The sequence below is a fragment of the Clavelina lepadiformis genome, chromosome 3 (genome assembly GCF_947623445.1).
Source record: "Clavelina lepadiformis chromosome 3, kaClaLepa1.1, whole genome shotgun sequence".
Taxonomy (NCBI): Eukaryota; Metazoa; Chordata; class Ascidiacea; order Aplousobranchia; family Clavelinidae; genus Clavelina; species Clavelina lepadiformis.
In genome coordinates, this window is record NC_135242.1 from 4486460 (window position 1) to 4505118 (window position 18659).

General features: G+C 37.2%; 5 protein-coding genes across 5 annotated transcripts; 3 read left to right on the forward strand and 2 right to left on the reverse strand.

Annotated features, from left to right (window-relative positions):
* The first annotated feature begins 744 nt into the window (after positions 1-744).
* Positions 745-6038, forward strand: LOC143449391 (beta-1,3-galactosyltransferase 5-like). The gene is made up of 7 exons (XM_076949571.1): positions 745-948; positions 1501-1556; positions 1718-1918; positions 2559-2677; positions 2751-2860; positions 3032-3473; positions 3941-6038. Exons 1-7 carry the CDS (start codon positions 842-844, stop codon positions 4121-4123), a joined length of 1218 nt encoding a protein of 405 aa, XP_076805686.1. The 5' UTR covers positions 745-841; the 3' UTR covers positions 4124-6038.
* Positions 6039-7045: 1007 nt separating this feature from the next.
* Positions 7046-10367, forward strand: LOC143450666 (CD81 antigen-like). The gene is made up of 7 exons (XM_076951300.1): positions 7046-7478; positions 8582-8720; positions 8810-8862; positions 8965-9111; positions 9243-9329; positions 9453-9539; positions 9870-10367. Exons 1-7 carry the CDS (start codon positions 7428-7430, stop codon positions 10047-10049), a joined length of 744 nt encoding a protein of 247 aa, XP_076807415.1. The 5' UTR covers positions 7046-7427; the 3' UTR covers positions 10050-10367.
* LOC143450667 (uncharacterized) lies at positions 10342-12252 on the reverse strand. The gene is made up of 3 exons (XM_076951301.1): positions 11215-12252; positions 10659-10711; positions 10342-10515 (listed from the first exon to the last, which is right to left on the reverse strand). Exons 1-3 carry the CDS (start codon positions 11369-11371, stop codon positions 10405-10407), a joined length of 321 nt encoding a protein of 106 aa, XP_076807416.1. The 5' UTR covers positions 11372-12252; the 3' UTR covers positions 10342-10404.
* A 378-nt stretch (positions 12253-12630) lies between these two features.
* Positions 12631-15023, forward strand: LOC143450479 (tetraspanin-31-like). The gene is made up of 7 exons (XM_076951045.1): positions 12631-12774; positions 12910-13048; positions 13552-13604; positions 13748-13891; positions 13979-14071; positions 14194-14280; positions 14387-15023. The coding sequence occupies exons 1-7, from the start codon at positions 12724-12726 to the stop codon at positions 14558-14560; spliced, it is 741 nt and encodes a 246-aa protein (XP_076807160.1). The 5' UTR covers positions 12631-12723; the 3' UTR covers positions 14561-15023.
* Positions 15024-15161: 138 nt separating this feature from the next.
* Positions 15162-18598, reverse strand: LOC143450478 (tetraspanin-2-like). Its single transcript, XM_076951042.1, has 7 exons — positions 18378-18598; positions 16915-17053; positions 16773-16825; positions 16517-16663; positions 16299-16385; positions 16089-16175; positions 15162-15760 (listed from the first exon to the last, which is right to left on the reverse strand). Exons 1-7 carry the CDS (start codon positions 18426-18428, stop codon positions 15581-15583), a joined length of 744 nt encoding a protein of 247 aa, XP_076807157.1. The 5' UTR covers positions 18429-18598; the 3' UTR covers positions 15162-15580.
* Positions 18599-18659: the final 61 nt, after the last annotated feature.

An 18659-nucleotide genomic window follows, 5' to 3' on the forward strand; every position in this document is an offset into this window, starting at 1 on the left:
CTTCTAAGTCTTCCTGGTCATCTGTTCTTGTCGCCTTTTTATACAGTGATGTTTTTAGTGCTTCGAGTCTTGGCAAAAGTGAACGTGAAACAATCAGTTAAGTTTGGTTGTTACACACTCACTTATGCCATTCCTGGGATGAGGGACCGTGTTGTTACAAAACTTTGCTTCAAGTTTTTATTGATAATAAACGTATTATTAAGCTTTACAGTACTTCAATAGCTGTCGTATTAGCAGCTACGTGAGGTACTTCTTCCTTATAAGTATGACAAGGTATAAACATAATACCGTGTTGTTTAGCGGTTTATTAATGTTGATTTTCCTTTCACATTTCCAATGTTTCAGAAATGACAAATAAATAATAATCAATAGACATGTGCATGTTGCGCCGTTTGGTTTGCAGATGTTATGGGTACACGAACTCTCTATGAGAACTTGTGGCGACTAAACACGTTTCAACCTGATTACGATGTTAAACAAAATTTAAACGGATGAAAGTTCTTTATTGGTGGTTCCTATCAAGCAATTATTACTAAATTCGCTACAGTGGATAAAGCTTGGAAACTACGGGAAGCTATTGTTATTAACCAATCGTTCGTATTAACAGGTTCTAAACAGTCTGGTAATCTGGTTTGATTTTAGTAAAACAAATTCAAACAAACTCATACCAACTGTATATAGCGTCTAGAGTAGACTCTAGACTATATAGATCTTGAATGTAAAATCTACTTTTTTCCAGGTTGGCCAATGCTGCACTTAAGATTCTTGACAAGATCATTTAGAGTTAGACGGATCCCGTAGCAATTATCTTACGCAAAAAAGTGGATACCGTAGTTATAGAATGTCAATATTCCGTTGGAAACTTCGGTACTCAGTACTTGCTCTGCTTTGTATGTGTCTATTTTACCTGATGATCGGTAGCAGAAGGAACACTGGAGCGCTACTTAGGTAAGATATGCACAAACAGTATAGAAATTTGTATCACTAATGTTGCCTATTCCTGCTATTGCATGTACAACAGATTAAGTTGCCGAGACAGAATCTTTGCAAATGCCTTGACCCGAATAGGCCTATTCTAGATGGCTGTCCTGACAATTAGGCTCTTATTCACAGCTTTATTACTACTTGCTTGTGGTGATGTTCAGATGAAAATATAAAAAGAAAGCATGAACGTCGTTGTTAAACGTCTCCTGATTGTTATTTGGAACACTTTGTTCACTGATTTAAAATTTATGTAGAATGTAAGGGTTATACTGGAGAAATACTTGATCAATAGGCCTAGACTTCTTCAAAATGTCGACAAAGCGCTGCGCAGGATTGCTACACGCGCAAAATCTTTAATTAATTACAAACAATTACCGCAGAGTGAGATTTTTTGCATCATCATTCCTATAGGAAGTGGTTGGAAATCACAGCGGTGAAGTGCTGACATGTGGCCTAGTCCATTTATGAACGGCAACTCATTTTACACGTGACCTAACTATTGTTTATATATTGCAGGGAGATTTGTCCTGACTTTTCCCACCAGATCTCACGACATTCGAGAAGCAATAAAGGTAAGAAAATCCTCACCTCAAATATATTTATTCATTTGTCAATTGACATTTTGCTTCCAATATAAAAAAGATAATGTAGCTTAAATAGCTGGTGTTACTTGATGTAAAGTTTCGGCGACGTTTTGTTCTTTTGTCAAAGTAACTGGTAAAACTTCATTCAGATAAATCTGCTTCTGAATCTCACGAAAATATGTCTACCGAGTGCGCACCTCTTCGACCAATCAAATTCCTTAAAACCGCCGACACAACGGTGGTGGATGGAACGTACATGACTGAGACTGACGAAGAAAGGGAATTGGCAACGTTCTTGATGCAGCCATGGTCATTATCAGAGCCACGGCACAACTGTAAAGAAAAGATGGGTAACTTTAAGTGGAAGATTTATTGTGTTGTACGCTCTAGCACGCCCTTTTAAAGTACTTATTTATGAAAAAGCAGCTAATGTATAACTTTGGAAATTTGCCTCTTTCCAGTATTCTGAACTTAGACCCACACAAGGTGGCTTGAGCAAATTCGACTTACTCCACGTCATCAACCGTTAGAGATTAATGACATCTGATTGTACGATTTGCTGTAGTAGGTTTATTCAAATCCACCGTCTGTTGGCCTTAACCCACAACACTGTACTAAAAAGATTCAAATGCACAACGTTATATTTCAGCTGCTCTTTTCATAAATAATTAAAGACGCTTGGTGGAGCAGAAGTGAGTAACGTTCACTTGTTGATATCCAAACTTTCCTTACGGTATTCCGGCGTACAAAACCTTGACAGCATCAATCGATGACGTTGAATTAACGTGATCGATAGCTTGAAAACAACGGATACAGTTTCGAAATGACTATACACACCCTTCTATTAAAATTTATATCTTTACTTTGTTGCATGATCATGTTTGCTTGTTTGTTTGTTTGATCATGTTCACTTTGTATCATGTTTGTTCTGTTTTTCACGGCATCCAATTTGCTTTTTATGCTCAAAGACAACGGTTTTTTTATTTACAGATTTGGCCAGATGGTCGATGGTTTTAATGGTAAAAAGCAGCGCTAAACACCGTGACCGAAGAGATGTAATTCGACAAACCTGGGGAAGCTGGAGGCTAGTTGACGTCATAAGACTGGAGGTAGGCTACTTTCTCATTTACTGGAAAGTTGGTGATGGCGAGTTTGCTTTCATTTGGCTATTTTTCTCAAAAGGTTGTGTTTCTCCTGGGGACAACAAAAGATCCAAATCTTCGTGGTAGTTTGGAAGAGGAAAGTTCTCATCACGGAGACATTTTACAAATGGATATGGAGGATTCTGCAGAGTATATAAAAACTCTTTTATGTGCCGTCTTATCTGTGCATATAATGCTAATCTGTATTATAATACCTGTGTTGTACCATAATACCTGTATACACAGAATATTGACTCTGTACTCTAAATCATTGTTACATGTTCTTTATACTCTTAATCGCAACTGACTAACTTTTGGTAGAACTGTACCGGAAAAAGTTCTCGCTGGCATGCAGTGGGCATCTTCCAATCTTCCTCATGATTGGATTTATTCATCTGTAGATGACGACATGGTTGTACATGTTGAAAATCTGGTTGAGTACTTGAATACGCTCTTGGTACCAGAAGACACAAACGTTAATATAAGACCTTGCTATGAACAACTGCCAATAGTTTGTGTGTATAGCTACCAAGCAAACGACTCCCCGAACCGCAACCCTTTGAGCAAATGGTATATTTCCTATGGAAAAATGAGTGACAGTTATTGGCCAAAGCATTGCCGTGGAGGAATGTATTTGATGTCGGTGAAAATGACTGGAAGAATTTTTCATATTTCGAGAAGAACGCCATATTTATATCTGGATGACGTTTGGATAACTGGTTACATGAGGCGAAAACTCAATGAAGGCGATTGCAACATTATGGTATGGGTAAACTTTCATAAAGTATATGTTTTGTATAGTCGTTTGGTTTTCATAGGATTTTAGCTGCGCTTACCATTAAACCAGTAGTGAAGTAAAATTAAAGCTGTTTGATCCCGGCGTTATTCCGAATCATTTTAATTTTATTTAGCTCAATATATTAACGTCGAATTTAGCGTAGGATATTGATGAATCCATCATAAAATGTTGTTCTTTGTGCGGGTTGTGTAACCAAGACACACAGAATTGAGCTTGCTTTGCTATGTTATCATAATTAATAATATGTAATTAGTAATTATGTAATATGTAAATATGTAATATGATGTATAAATGACATGATATGATACGACAATGTGGTTTGATATGATACGATATGATAGGATATGATATGATATCCAAAATATGTACAGTAATTAAGTTTAAAAAATGTTGACTATTAATCTGCTTTGTTCTATATCTTCATTTTTCAGCCGGCACCAAACTCGATTAAAACCAACAACGAACTGTTTTTTAATACTGGGGTGACGAAGCCGTTAGTGCGACATCTGTTTGGAAACATTAGATTTTTTCCAGTTAAAGTTCCTGACAAGTTACTTGAAACCTGGCAGTCTTGGGAAGTAGAAGCTCATGGTCCGAGGTGGTGCCAAATATAAAAAACGTTTTAAAAATTTATCCGGATTACTTGAAAAGTAATGGAGCGACATTGCTAAGGTTATGCTGATGAAACTTACACCACAGCATAATAACATTAAGAAAGAAACATTAAGTCTCCAAGTAGATTTTTTCATTCCATTTATCCGCTAGAGGTCACAACTGAACAAAATTAATTTGGCATTACCGACGTTGTCTGTTGTAAAATTAAAAATGACAAGTCACTTACTGTAGAATCCATCATATGTGCAATAAAAATGGATCTTTTTGTTGATTTGCAAGAATACTTTACTTTTTAATCATTTATTTATTTATTTATTTATTTTTATCTTATTAATTTTGTTTTCCTCGAACCATCTTACGTTCGACGCTTAAGCCAACAAATGTCTTGAGGCCTTTTCCATGGGAAAATTAAAAACTCTAAATTTGCTCCATTATATATTGCAAACGTGGACAAACTGCGGCTCGCCGACATGTATTTTGTGGCTCTTCCCGGTGAATAGTGATACAGTGAGACCTCGTTAATCCGGACCCCGATGAACCGGAATCCCCGCTATCCGACACAAAACTGCCGGAAACGGATTTCTTCCTATGCATTTTACCCCTTTAATCCGGAATCCCCGCTGTCCGACTCCGACACAAAAGTTTTGGAACAAATTTGCTAAATCAATAGCAATAAAATCCGATAAACCGGATTATTAACAGTTAAGCGAAAATGATTCACGATTGTCCTAATACAATATGTACACTGGGTAGTTAGTTGACGAAACAATAGCTGATTATCTACGCATAATAACGTTGCGGTCAATTACGTTGCGTTGCATAATAACGTTGTAGCAGGGGTGACGGACCTATTCGTTGTGGCAAACCACTTTGTCAGTTACAGCTGAGTAAGCCGCACAGCTTTATAGTCATACTATGAAATACTGTACAGTATTTTAGAAACGAAAAAATAAATTGTTCATCAACAGTAACAAACAATGCTTCCACGGTCGCAAAAAAATACGTACAGTACATCGGTTGAGTGCGGCAATCTATTGAAGACATACTGCTGCAACTCAATTGTGCTATCAGCTTTTGATATCGCATTGCGCAAAGATTAGAAACAGGTCAAAGAAAGTTCAAGACTGCTGGTCCCGACGGAATGCTTCGCCATGCAAGAGCGGTTGTCAAACCGATTTGCGACCGCATGTTCGTCACTTCTGGCTTAGAGCATTTGTCTTAAATACTGTAGTTCTGGGGTTGGATCATACAAAAAGTATAATTTTATTTTAGTTGCTGTCCAGCCAGAAACTCGGTACTTAGAATTGGAGTAAGGTGCATCTGCTTTTTAAACACGGTGCTGCATTTGCAAAATTCATTGATTTTTTACCCTCCGATAAACCGGATACCCCGCTAAACCGACATTTTTGGACGAAACGAAGTGGTCCGGATTAACGAAGTCTCACTGTATTCATTATTGTCCATTATCTATGCATTGTTTACCGTATTTGTATTAACACTACTGATTTTACGGCTAGTTGGGGTTTGTCATTTTACGCAAGTGACTCTTTCATTGAACAAGTTTGCCCACCCCTGGTATATTGGTTGTTTCCAAACGCAACATGCATAAAACTACAGAATTATTTGCAGCTACCCTCCATTTTGGTATTTTTTGTCAATTTTGTCTTTAAAACTTGGTGGAAATCAAACTTACGTTTTCATAAGTTACGAAACTCTGTGAAAAACTGTGCTCAAAGTTCATTGTGGTGCAATGTTAATAATACTATTATTATTTTATATATCGTTCGATTTGCAGCAAAATAAAGTAACATAACTCAGAGGAAACAGTTGTCCCAATAGTTTCTCACATTTATCGCTGTTACTATTAATTCTTTCTTTACTCTAATACTAGTCGCATTATAACAATAAATTAGAGCTAATTTTAATGCTGTATGTTAATGCTAGTCGCATTTACAGTAAGTTCACTATACGTCTAAGGTTTCACTGATTTTCTGGATAATTTAAACAGTATAGCTACAGCATTGGTTATAGGGCACCATGTTCTTGTGTTACATACCCTGTGTCTGCTTCAGAGGAAATATAACAGAACGACCTATAGAACGGTGGATGTACCAGGAATCATGCACAACAATCTCGTCTATAATAAAAATCATTGAAGCCCGATTAGTTTTTAATTCAGCACAAACGACATCGAAGCCAAAGCAATACCTACATCAACTGAAAGCTATATTTACACAGTACAATGTATATTTGTCAAGTCAACCTTGCCTAAACATATGAAGTGAAATTCATATTCAGTCATAAGTTGTTTGAGTGGTAAAGGCAGAGTTTCTTAAACGCCAAGAGCTAAATGATGACTTTGAAATTAGTTTCAAGACTGCAGCTTGTGTGTCTTTTGGCATTCAGTCGGCGGTGACATTTGGTTATCACAAATAGGTTAAAATGAAGCCAAAACAATAAGTAAATCTGTGATGAAAAGATTGCGTTGTGAGACGTTACGCAACCTTAAATCGTTCATCTTGCGGTTTTCATTGTTAGGTTTTGCTTAAACTACTTGAACGAGGAGCACACTGCAAAGTACTGTATATTATCAGTCGTGTTTTTCTTGAGTGAATTTCAAGTGTCAGAGCGCTTGTTGCGGCGCTGATTAGGTCACAAGTAGTTAGTTAGTTGTGCCCTGACCAGAAAGGTTGCTATGCACGCTCTGCGGGTTACTTCATTGCGTGAACGTAGAGGGTTATGGGAACAAAAACTTTTGTTGTCAGTGAGTTATTGCATTCAGCTATTGTGTGTGCCTGGGAAATTAATGGTTTCCATACCACGCTTACAACGTCGTAAAATTAATATGAGCTTAGAAAAAGAGGCAGCTTTTCAAGCCTATCGCAGTCAGTAGATCAGCCGCGTTTAACCTATAATACTGTGTTTTCAGCAAGCTTGCGTGAAGAAAGTCATCGAGCGTAAAATACTAGTATAAGTCGGGATTATTGAAGCAGAAGTGAAATAGAAATTGCGTGACTGGTTACCTTACAGATAATGGGCCAGTTAACAAACAATTGTTGTTAGTTTGAAGACATTATATAAGAAGGTGATAACAGCGCTCTGTGTTACACACGCTTATTGCTATGATTGCATGAACAGTATTGTATTCTGCATGGTGAATTACAGTGCAGCTAAGACAATATTATCCCTTGCAGTAAACTGCAGGTCATAATATAAGGTTTGTTTGAAAATAACAAAGTCATAAATTGGAGAAACGAAAGTTACTTTCCGCTCCTGCCGCCGTATGATAAAGACTCAGAAACTATGGACACTTGTCTTAAGTATTTTTTCGTCGTGTTCAACGTCTTGTTTGCGGTGAGTTATCGTTTGTTTCATAAACAGTTTCATATAATGAATATGTATTGCTTTTATGGTGCATGTGTAGTGGTTTGCTCCGTTTTAATTGTAAAGTTTATTGATTCGTCCTCCGTTAACTTGGCAGTCATGGTGATGAGTTACAATTAATTACCAGCAAAATGGTCTCACGATTACAATGCCGATAGCTAGGATGCTGAATTAAGAAATTTAGTACGAATATTGTTTTTATCATGTCATTTATGACAGTCAGTATAATAAGACAATTTTAAGAATATAAGACAAGAAGAAAATGGGTGTGAAATAGTTAGAATATTTCGTATTATGGCCCCCACAGCATGGTATAAATTTGTTGCAAAATTAATTTTAAAATTTCAACGCAGGGATGTTGGTCTCTTTCAATATTTTCTCATTTGCTCAACAATGGAGTAGTAAAATTAAATCAAACGACAAATTCGATTCCATTATTCGAATCGTGCTCTCCCTCAAATTGTCACGGTTAAAAAACATCATACTCTTTTTAATGTCGTTAGTAGTAGAAAGGTTTTGCTTGTAATTTTATTCAACCAAAAGCACAGCCTGCCGGGGTACACGACCAAATTTGTTTAAACATCTAACCGTTTCAGCTTTAATGAAAGTGACTTTTTATCAAGCTAATGTCGTAATACTGAATGTACTAATGTCGTATTTTGATCCTATAAAGCTTACGTTTAGTCAACTGCTTCTGCGTTACTCTAGGTCAGGGGTTCCCAACCTTTTTATGTTCTCGTACCACTTAGCCACCACGGATTGTCAACACGTACCACTATTTTCAAAACAACTAATTTGATCCAATATTCGCATTTCGCACAGCAGCATTGTATTAATAACAATGACAGCAGGGAGCAAGATCGACAAAAGTAGCTTACTGAGTGCAGAGAATTTAGTGTCGTTCGCATATTTTAGCAACTCAAAATTAAATTGTTATACTACTATACTGTATATCGCATGCAACGGAGAGCTGCTCGCGTACCACCTGAAAAGCTCCCGCGCACCACTAGTGGTACGCGTACCACCGGTTGGGAACCCCTGCTCTAGGTGTTGGATACTTTATGTGTTTGTAGGTTATTGGTGCCATAAGTGTGGCCTTTGCTTTTTGGGTTCGTTATGTACCGGTAATTCAGGAAGTGGTCGACAAGGTAGCATACACGGACTTGCTGTTTTACGGAGGTCTAATACTCGGAGGGGTGCTGCTTTTTGTAGGTAGGTAAAAGGCAGAATTTTATTTAAAATGTAGTCAGATTAGATTATCCCTTAACGATTGAGGTTTACAGATCTAATACTTCTTTTAGGTTTGTGTGGAATGTTTGGTGCGTGTTACAAAAACAAATGCTTGCTGGGCACTGTAAGTATTGAGAATCATTACAGAATATAATGTATTACTTTTTTTTACTTATCATTATTTACTGCTTTGTATGAGTTAATGTGTCCTTCTTTTCCCTCATAGTACATTGCAATTATGGTTATCTTCATTGGGGCTGAAATCGCGTTGATTATCTACACAGCAGTGGTTGGGGCCAATCAATTCGTCGACAGTCTCGAAGTGGTGTGGGTCGAATTAACGAATGCCACCAAATTTGCAACTCAGTCTCGGGTACGTTATTGGATCACTTCTACTCCTTGAAACAGATTTTTTTGCCCGATTATATTCAAGAACAATTGCTTCAAGTTTCTTTATTGCAAGCAAAGCGTAATGTGGGTGACTTTAACGGCTTACTATTGCAGTTTGATTGCTGCGGTTATCAAAACCCATCGGAGTGGAACGGGATGTATGACGAATCGTGCCTGGCCAATAACACTGAGCCATGGGATGTAAGTAACATTCTATTCTTAATTACCTTTAGGTTTTTATGCTTTAGTAACCCGCTAAAAATTGTAAAAATACAAAGTAAAACACTTCTGTTTTCTCAACGACATACATCATTATTTTTTCAGGTTGGATGTTCGCAAGCATTGCTAAATTATTTCCGCGACAATGCAATTGTGATGGCAATAGTTTTGGGTGTTGTGTTACTAATAGAGGTAAGTTGCATTGGTGACTGAAGATACATTGGTTACTGTATAAAGTCAGTTTTGGATACTTTAAGACTAAGTCTCCAACCTAGTCATTCTTACACTCGAAAATGCACAGACGAGCTCTATGTGCAGGCAAGGAAGTTGTGTGGTGCAAGCTACCGAAATACCGAATATAAACATAGGGTAGGCTGTCGAATATAACACTACACTACTGACAGTGGCGTTATCCATTATTACTATTGGTGTTGTGACTGTGAATGATTTGTGGCAGCGTCATATAGTCACATTTGGCAAATGTTAACAGAAAACGTTTAAAGTTTTCTTTTACAATTTCAGCTTTTTCAAATCATCGTTACTGGTATATTGATTCGGGATGCTGTTAATGTGGAAAGATCGGAAAGGAGCGATTTTACCAGGAGGAAAAAAGTTCCATCCGATGATGTCACAATCGAACGAGAAAGAAACCAAAACACGAATCAAGCTTATGACGATGAATCCTATTTTGATGACACCTAGCTCGCCATAAAAAGATAATCTGGGTTACGTCATGGTGTTTAAAAGCAGACCTTGTAGAAGTTGTTTTATTGACTTTGTAACGTCTTTTATGTAATTTCTTTCACCTGAAAAACATCGTTCTTTCTGTTTATGTTCTTGATGTCGTAGCGTTCTACGTTAATTTAAAACTGGGCATTATCCACACACTGTAAACTCAAAGACTAGACTAGACGGTTTCTAAAGTGGATGTATCAACCTTTCCTCGTTGTAGCACCACTATAGTTACCACCTTGTACGTTTTAAATTTCAGGCTCTGCCACTTTTTTCTTGTTTGTTGATTGTATGTGAGTTGCTGATTTTTTATTGAGTTTGTTGATTATATGTTTATTGTGGTGGCAGCTTGATCCGTTATAGCCTGTTTGTTGGCCACCGTGTATGCCACAAGTGTGATCTCAATTATCAATAACGATCCAGCGATGGCAACATACTAAAAACAATTACTCAAACCGTTGCAGAAAAACCTAAAATATTGTAGCATTATAACAACTGGCTCCTATAACAAACCAGTCAGAGTTAAAATATATAATAGCCTAATGGAGTTTAACAATTAGACTAAAATAAATACTCTACCGTTCCCATGATCGGTTTGCTCCGATGAACATTTCCTAGAGCGCCGCACACACCTGCAAAATATCGATTTGTAACTGTTCATTCTTGGACAAGTGTTGGCTTAGGTTTTAAAACCAAAGTCGAAGTCGGGCCGAGTTTTTTGGGTCAGGCTCGGGTTTGGGATTAAGTTTGCAAAAGTTGTTGGGCCCAATTCGGCCAAGACATAAACATTTTTTTAAATGTTAAAAGTAACGGTGTATTTTCGTTTCACTGTAGCTATAAAGCCACTTGTGTTTTCTTGCAAACAAAATAACTGCTTTACACGTTACGACTTCTATCACAGCGGTTAGTCCATTAGAGTGTTTTGTTGCGGCCATGCCGCGTATTTTTGGCTCATTTTGTAAGTTTAACTTTCGGGTTCTTTTTCCTGGCCTAACTCAGACTTCAAGTATCTGGTTAGTGGTCAGTTATACGTTGGATTCGGCTTTAAAGATTGAGCTCGTTACCATCTCGGTGTAAGACCTTAACAAATGTTTATACTTATAGCAACGTTAAAAAAGAGAAAGGTCAAACTCACCAATTATCATGAGCAAAATTCCTGCTCCCAGAATGAAACCGATGACAATCAGACTTGTGCTATTTGCGTTCAACACCTCACGAATCGGAGAAGCACTTCGAAGCCATGACGCAAAAGCTGCCAAAACTGCCCCAAAAAACTGGAAAAGAACATACATCCCAATTACGTAGACGTAATATCAGTTTTCATAAGATTGTTGTCCCCCATTGCACCTGGTACAGATCCTTTCATGAGGTCTCTGTACGGTGTACGTCACGTTGTTTTCAGATCTCTTAATGTATAGGCTAACTGGACTGTCATCGTGTTGCCTACTATGAACAATTGCGCATTGCAATAAAATCACCAACAAATTGAAGGCTGCCACTATTTCACTGGAAAAACCGTGCGTTCGAGACTATTTTTCACAGGCTCTTGTAAACTTAACTCGAATGTAATAACATAGTAACCCAAACCTACCGTCTATTGTACATCTAACTCCAATAAAACCTTAAAAAACTTAAAGCAGCTTTTTGCTTACACATTCTCCTAAATTAAACACCTATCTTTAACAAGAGACTGCGTGACCTACATACGGTGAAATATTTACTTCGTAAAGTGTGATATCAATATTGTTGCTATCCTCTGTAGAATTGTTTCAAATGACAAGGGAGCGGGATTAAGGAAAGGTATATTTTATTTTATGCGTTGTGGTCACTGGACAGACAAATAAATTAATGGAGGCTGTATTAATGCCAAACAATAAAACTGCTTTACAAGAAATCGTTCAAGAGGTATATAATAAGTAAACGTTGAAAATGTGGTGACTTAACAGACTTTTCTACTCAACTATTAGAATCATTAAACCACAGAACAGCGGCTGATAAGCGAAAAAATTGTAAATTTCCCAACCAGAAATTTGTCGAATAATAAAGTTGATTGAGTAATTTCTACATAAACATTCGGTCAAACCACACTATCGCCATTGTTCAGCAACACAAGTTGAGTTTGTTCAACAGATGATATTTATAATGATCTCAGTCGTCAGACAAGGCTTTAGCTTCTCACTTTCACCATCTTACGCTAATCTAAAAGAAAAACGAGACAAATACCGACTTAGCAAGCCTTTTGTGTGCTTCGGTCTTTCCATTGTTCCTTCCTCAAAGGTCCGATGTATCCGTTCTCATCGAATTTCAAGCAAAGTTTTAGACGTATTGTAACTCTGATCACCAGTGTTGTAGTTACATGTGTACATAAAGTTTTTCGAAGTTTTGTTAAAAGACATATGCGGAAGTTTACAAATTGTAGAAAGTGTTAGTTCTAACTTTTTGCTTTAAACATCTCGGCTTGTAAAATTGTTTGGTATGCAGGAAAAAGGACTGAATGGAAACTATCAACCTAGTTTGTGACTTAACAAAAAGCAACCTAAAGAATTTTACATTTTCTTAATATATGTTGCAGCATTTCAGGTCGGCCAACAAATCAATTAGGTTAAATATATTTCCAAAAAGGAGTTGATGCAAACAGTGAACGATGGTATCTGTTGTCAGATATTTGTTTATGGTGATCAATATCTTATACGTGGTAAATAAAATCTTGCTGGATAATTTTTGACAAATATTAAACTGACTAAAGGCAAAGCAATTCTTTTTTGTTAACTGTGCACAATATGAAAACGGATATTACGTCTACGTAATTGGAATGTATGTTCTTTTCCAGTTTTTTGGGGCAGTTTTGGCAGCTTTTGCGTCATGGCTTCGAAGTGCTTCTCCGATTCGTGAGGTGTTGAACGCAAATAGCACAAGTCTGATTGTCATCGGTTTCATTCTGGGAGCAGGAATTTTGCTCATGATAATTGGTGAGTTTGACCTTTCTCTTTTTTATCGTTGCTATAAGTATAAGCGTTTGTTAAGGTCTTTCGCCGAGATGGTAACGAGCTCAATCTTTAAAACCGAATCCAACGTATAACTGACCACTAACCAGATACTTGAAGTCTGAGTTAGGCCAGGAAAAAGAACCCGAAAGTTAAACTTACAAAATGAGTCAAAAATACGCGGCATGGCCGCAACAAAACACTCTAATGGACTAACCGCTGTGATAGAAGTCGTATCGTGTAAAGCAGCTATTTTGTTTGCAAGAAAAAACAAGTGGTTTCATAGCTACAGTGAAACGAAAATACACCGTTACTTTTAACATTTTAAAAAATGTTTTTGTCTTGGCCGAATTGGGCCCAACAACTTTTGCAAACTTAATCCCAAACCCGAGCCTGACCCAAAAAGCTCGGCCCGACTTCGACTTTGGTTTTACAACCTAAGCCAATACTTGTCCAAGAATGAACAGCTATAAATCGATATTTTGCAGGTGTGTGCGGCGCTCTAGGAAATGTTCATCGGAGCAAACCGATCATGGGAACGGTAGAGCATTTATTTTAGTCTAATTGTTAAGCTCCATTAGACTATTTTCTGTTTTAACTCTGACTGGTTTGTTAAAGGAGTCAGTTGTTATAATGCTACAATATTTTAGGTTTATGTGCAACGGTTTGAGTAATTGTTTTTAGTATGTTGCCATCGCTGGATCGTTATTGATAATTGAGATCACACTTGTGGCATACACGGTGGCCAACAAACAGGCTATAACGGATCAAGCTGCCACCACATGGACGTCAATATCAGATTCTCTCAAATTTCTGATTCAAGATCGGGTAAAGATTCGTTTGATAAGTTACGAGATTTAATAAGTATTTAATAAGTATTAATTTTACAGCCTATACATGTGTTTATGTACATAGTTTAGCTGCTGTGGATATACAAGCTACACAGAATGGAGTGGAGTTTACGACAATTCTTGCCTTTCCGACGTAGCAACTAGTACACCTTGGGCGGTAAGACTGTTTGATAGACACTGATCTGTAAACAGGCTCTAGATTTAGTGGTAGTTTTAAAATAATAGCAAAATGCAGTGTCGAAACTGAAAGGATGGAACTTAAAACATTGTCATTAACAGACTGGCTGCTACAATGCTGTTATTACCTGGCTTGACCAAGACGCCGTAATGCTTGGCGGAATTGTAGGTGGAATAATGGCTTTGACGGTAAGTTTGCCATCAATCTAATTACTAATAGATACGAGCGTCTTTCTCACCATAATACATTGCTCTTGAACGCCAGCTAACGGTTGTATTGAAATGGCAAATCTAGGTCTGCCAGCTTATCCTGTCCAGCAAGTTGCTCTACGATATTGTGAAGAGTGAAAAGTCGGGGGTTCCCCTCGCAAACACCGAATACGATCGAACGACGACACCGCCAAAGAAAGATAAAGCTCAGTTGATTGGGCCCAGCGCAGACACCAGTCAAGCGTCCTCCAATTTCTAGAAAGAACTGCAAAAGCTTTTTACTTCCAACTGTCGCTCGTGCCATCAACCATACCAACTTTACACAAAGTAGCAAACCTTCCAAATATGGTAAAATCATGAAACTGCATCTAGCATGTATAGTGCATTGTCACCGTGATTCCGTTTTTTGACTGCATTTTGCAAAAAAGGAATCTCGAAAGTATCGCGTCGCCGGTTGCGATTTCGAAAACGGGGATATTTTGATGTCGTTGTCACATCCAGTTACAAATTTCAGTTTATTTAGTTTTATAAAATGAATTCCTAGAATCATTTATTGTAAAATACGGATGTGCTTGAATAAACTATTAACGACAATGAAAGGCGAAAAACTTAAAACTATATTCACAAAACTGCAAAAAATAATACTCATATGTAAGAGTTTTGTGGCAGAGTCACTCTTCACCAAAATACTTAAAACTGCTATATTTTCAAAAAAGGTCACAAAATGCTTTGTTACACAAAATACCCGTTTTGAGAAAGGCTTATAAAGTTGTTAAAATCGAAATTGAAAAGTACAACTTCGCATTTTTTTGTGGAAGCGTATTGTTTGTTTTTGAACATTTACTGATGAAGAGGGAAAGAATGATGCTAACCTTGTTGTATTAAAATAAATGGAGGAGCATGTCACATACAATAAACATATAATCAACAAACTCAATAAAAAATCAGCAACTCACATACAATCAACAAACAAGAAAAAAGTGGCAGAGCCTGAAATTTAAAACGTACAAGGTGGTAACTATAGTGGTGCTACAACGAGGAAAGGTTGATACATCCACTTTAGAAACCGTCTAGTCTAGTCTTTGAGTTTACAGTGTGTGGATAATGCCCAGTTTTAAATTAACGTAGAACGCTACGACATCAAGAACATAAACAGAAAGAACGATGTTTTTCAGGTGAAAAAAATTACATAAAAGACGTTACAAAGTCAATAAAACAACTTCTACAAGGTCTGCTTTTAAACACCATGACGTACCCCAGATTATCTTTTTATGACGAGCTAGGTGTCATCAAAATAGGATTCATCGTCATAAGCTTGATTCGTGTTTTGGTTTCTTTCTCGTTCGATTGTGACATCATCGGATGGAACTTTTTTCCTCCTGATAAAATCGCTCCTTTCCGATCTTTCCACATTAACAGCATCCCGAATCAATATACCAGTAACGATGATTTGAAAAAGCTGAAAATGTAAAAGAAAACTTTAAACGTTTTCTGTTAACGTTTGCCAAATGTGACTATGACGATGCCACAAACCATTTACAGCCACAACACCAATAGTAATAATGGATAACGCCACTGTCAGTAGTGTGGTGTTATATTCGACAGCCTACCCTATGTTTATATTCGGTATTTCGGTAGCTTGCACCACACAACTTCCTTGCCTGCACATAGAGCTCGTCTGTGCATTTTCGAGTGTAAGAATGACTAGGTTGGAGACTTAGTCTTAAAGTATCCAAAACTGACTTTATACAGTAACCAATGTATCTTCAGTCACCAATGCAACTTACCTCTATTAGTAACACAACACCCAAAACTATTGCCATCACTATTGCATTGTCGCGGAAATAATTTAGCAATGCTTGCGAACATCCAACCTGAAAAAACAATGATGTATGTCGTTAAGAAAACAGAAAAGTTTTACTTTGAGCTTTTACAATTTTTAGCGGGTTACCAAAGCATAAAAACCTAAAGGTAATTAAGAATAGAATGTTACTTACATCCCATGGCTCAGTGCTATTGGCCAGGCACGATTCGTCATAGACCCCGTTCCACTCCGATGGGTTTTGATAACCGCAGCAATCAAACTGCAATTGCAAGCCGTTAAAGTCACCCACATTACGCTTTGCTTGCAATAAAGAAACTTGAAGCAATTGTTCGTGAACATAATCGGGCAAAAAAATCTGTCTCAAGGAGTAGAATTGATCCAATAACGTACCCGAGACTGAGTTGCAAATTTGGTGGCATTCGTTAATTCGACCCACACCACTTCGAGACTGGCGACGAATTGATTGGCCCCAACCACTGCTGTGTAGATAATCAACGCGATTTCAGCCCCAATGAAGATAACCATAATTGCAATGTACTATGTGGGAAAAGAAGGACAGAATAACTCATACAAAGCAGTAAATAATGATAAGTAAAAAAAAGTAATAGGGCCTACATTATATTCTGTAATGATTCTCAATACTTACAGTGCCCAGCAAGCATTTGTTTTTGTAACACGCACCAAACATTCCACACAAACCTAAAAGAAGTATTAAATCTGTAAACCTCAATCGTTAAGGGATAATCTAATCTGACTACATTTTAAATAAAATAGTGCCTTTTACCTACCTACAAAAAGCAGCACCCCTCCGAGTATTAGACCTCCATAAAATAGGAAGTCCGTGTATGCTACCTTGTCGACCACTTCCTGAATTACCGGTACATAACGAACCCAAAAAGCAAAGGCCACACTTATGGCACCAATAACCTACAAACACAAAGTATCCAACACCTATAGTAACGCAGAAGCAGTTGACTAAACGTAAGCTTTATAGGATCAAAATAATCTGCGATCTGTTGTGAGGTTTGGATCTGGATATTTGTCCTTGAAGGATGGTAAAAAATACAGATTTTGAGATTATGGGGTTTACTAAACGTTGCCAATGTACTTTCGCCCTTACATACTTCAGGAAATTATTGTTATTCTTTTGTGTTGCTGTGTTAGGGTGAAAATACAACTCAGACGTGTAAAAGAATGATTCACTAATACCAACCGTGAGATCTCAAAAGTAAATACTGTATTACGTAGTCACTGTTTTTATATGGCTGAGAGCACTTCTCAAGTGGATACGTCATGTCTATCATGTGACGTGACATTCGTTGCTATTTGCTCAGGAACGAGAACTAGAAATGGCGACCTTTGTTGACATAGAACGAAGTGCCTTCGCCTTTTTTTCAGCGCGCCAAGTAAGTTAAAAGGGATTCCTAAGTTAGTTTGAGACATGTGAGAGTTACTAAATTTTACGACATTAATCTTTAACTCGGCCAGCCATATTTTAAACTATCACCAGCGTTTGTGAAGCTTTAGTAATGTTGTGTATAAATACATAAAACTTATAGCGAATAAAGTAGCGTTTGCTAATAGCTTGTATTACGACATTAGCTTGATAAAAAGTCACTTTCATTAAAGCCGAAACGGTTAGATGTTTAAACAAACCTGGTCGTATACTCCGGCAGGCTATGCTCTTGGTTGAATAAAATTACAAGCAAAACCTTTCTACTACTAACGACATTAAAAAGAGTATGATGTTTGTTAACCGTCACAATTTGAGGGAGAGCACGATTCGAACAATGGAATCGAGTTTGTCGCTTGGTTAAAATTTACTACTCCATTGTTGAGCAAATGAGAAAATATTGAAAGAGACCAACATCCCTGCGTTGAAATTTTAAAATTAATTTTGCAACAAATTTATACCATGCTGTGGGGGCCATAATACGAAATATTCTAACTATTTCACACCCATTTTCTTCTTGTCTTATATTCTTAAAATTGTCTTATTATACTGACTGTCATAAATGACATGATAAAAACAATATTCGTACTAAATTTCTTAATTCAGCATCCTAGCTATCGGCATTGTAATCGTGAGACCATCTCCCTGGTAAATGTAACTCATCACCATAACTGCCAAGTTAACGGAGGACGAATCAATAAACTTTACAATTAAAACGGAGCAAACTACTACACAAGCACCATAAAAGCAATACATATTCATTATATGAAATTGTTTATGAAACAAACGATAACTCACCGCAAACAAGACGTTGAACACGACGAAAAAATACTTAAAACAAGTGTCCATAGTTTCTGAGTCCTTATCATACGGCGGCAGGAGCGGAAAGTAACTTTCGTTTCGTCAGTTTATGACTTTGTTATTTTCAAACAAACCTTATATTATGACCTCCAGTTTACTGCAAGGGATAATATTGTCTTAGCTGCACTGTAATTCACCATGCAGAATACAATACTGTTCATGCAATCATAGCAATAAGCGTGTGTAACACAGAGCGCTGTTATCACCTTGTTATATAAT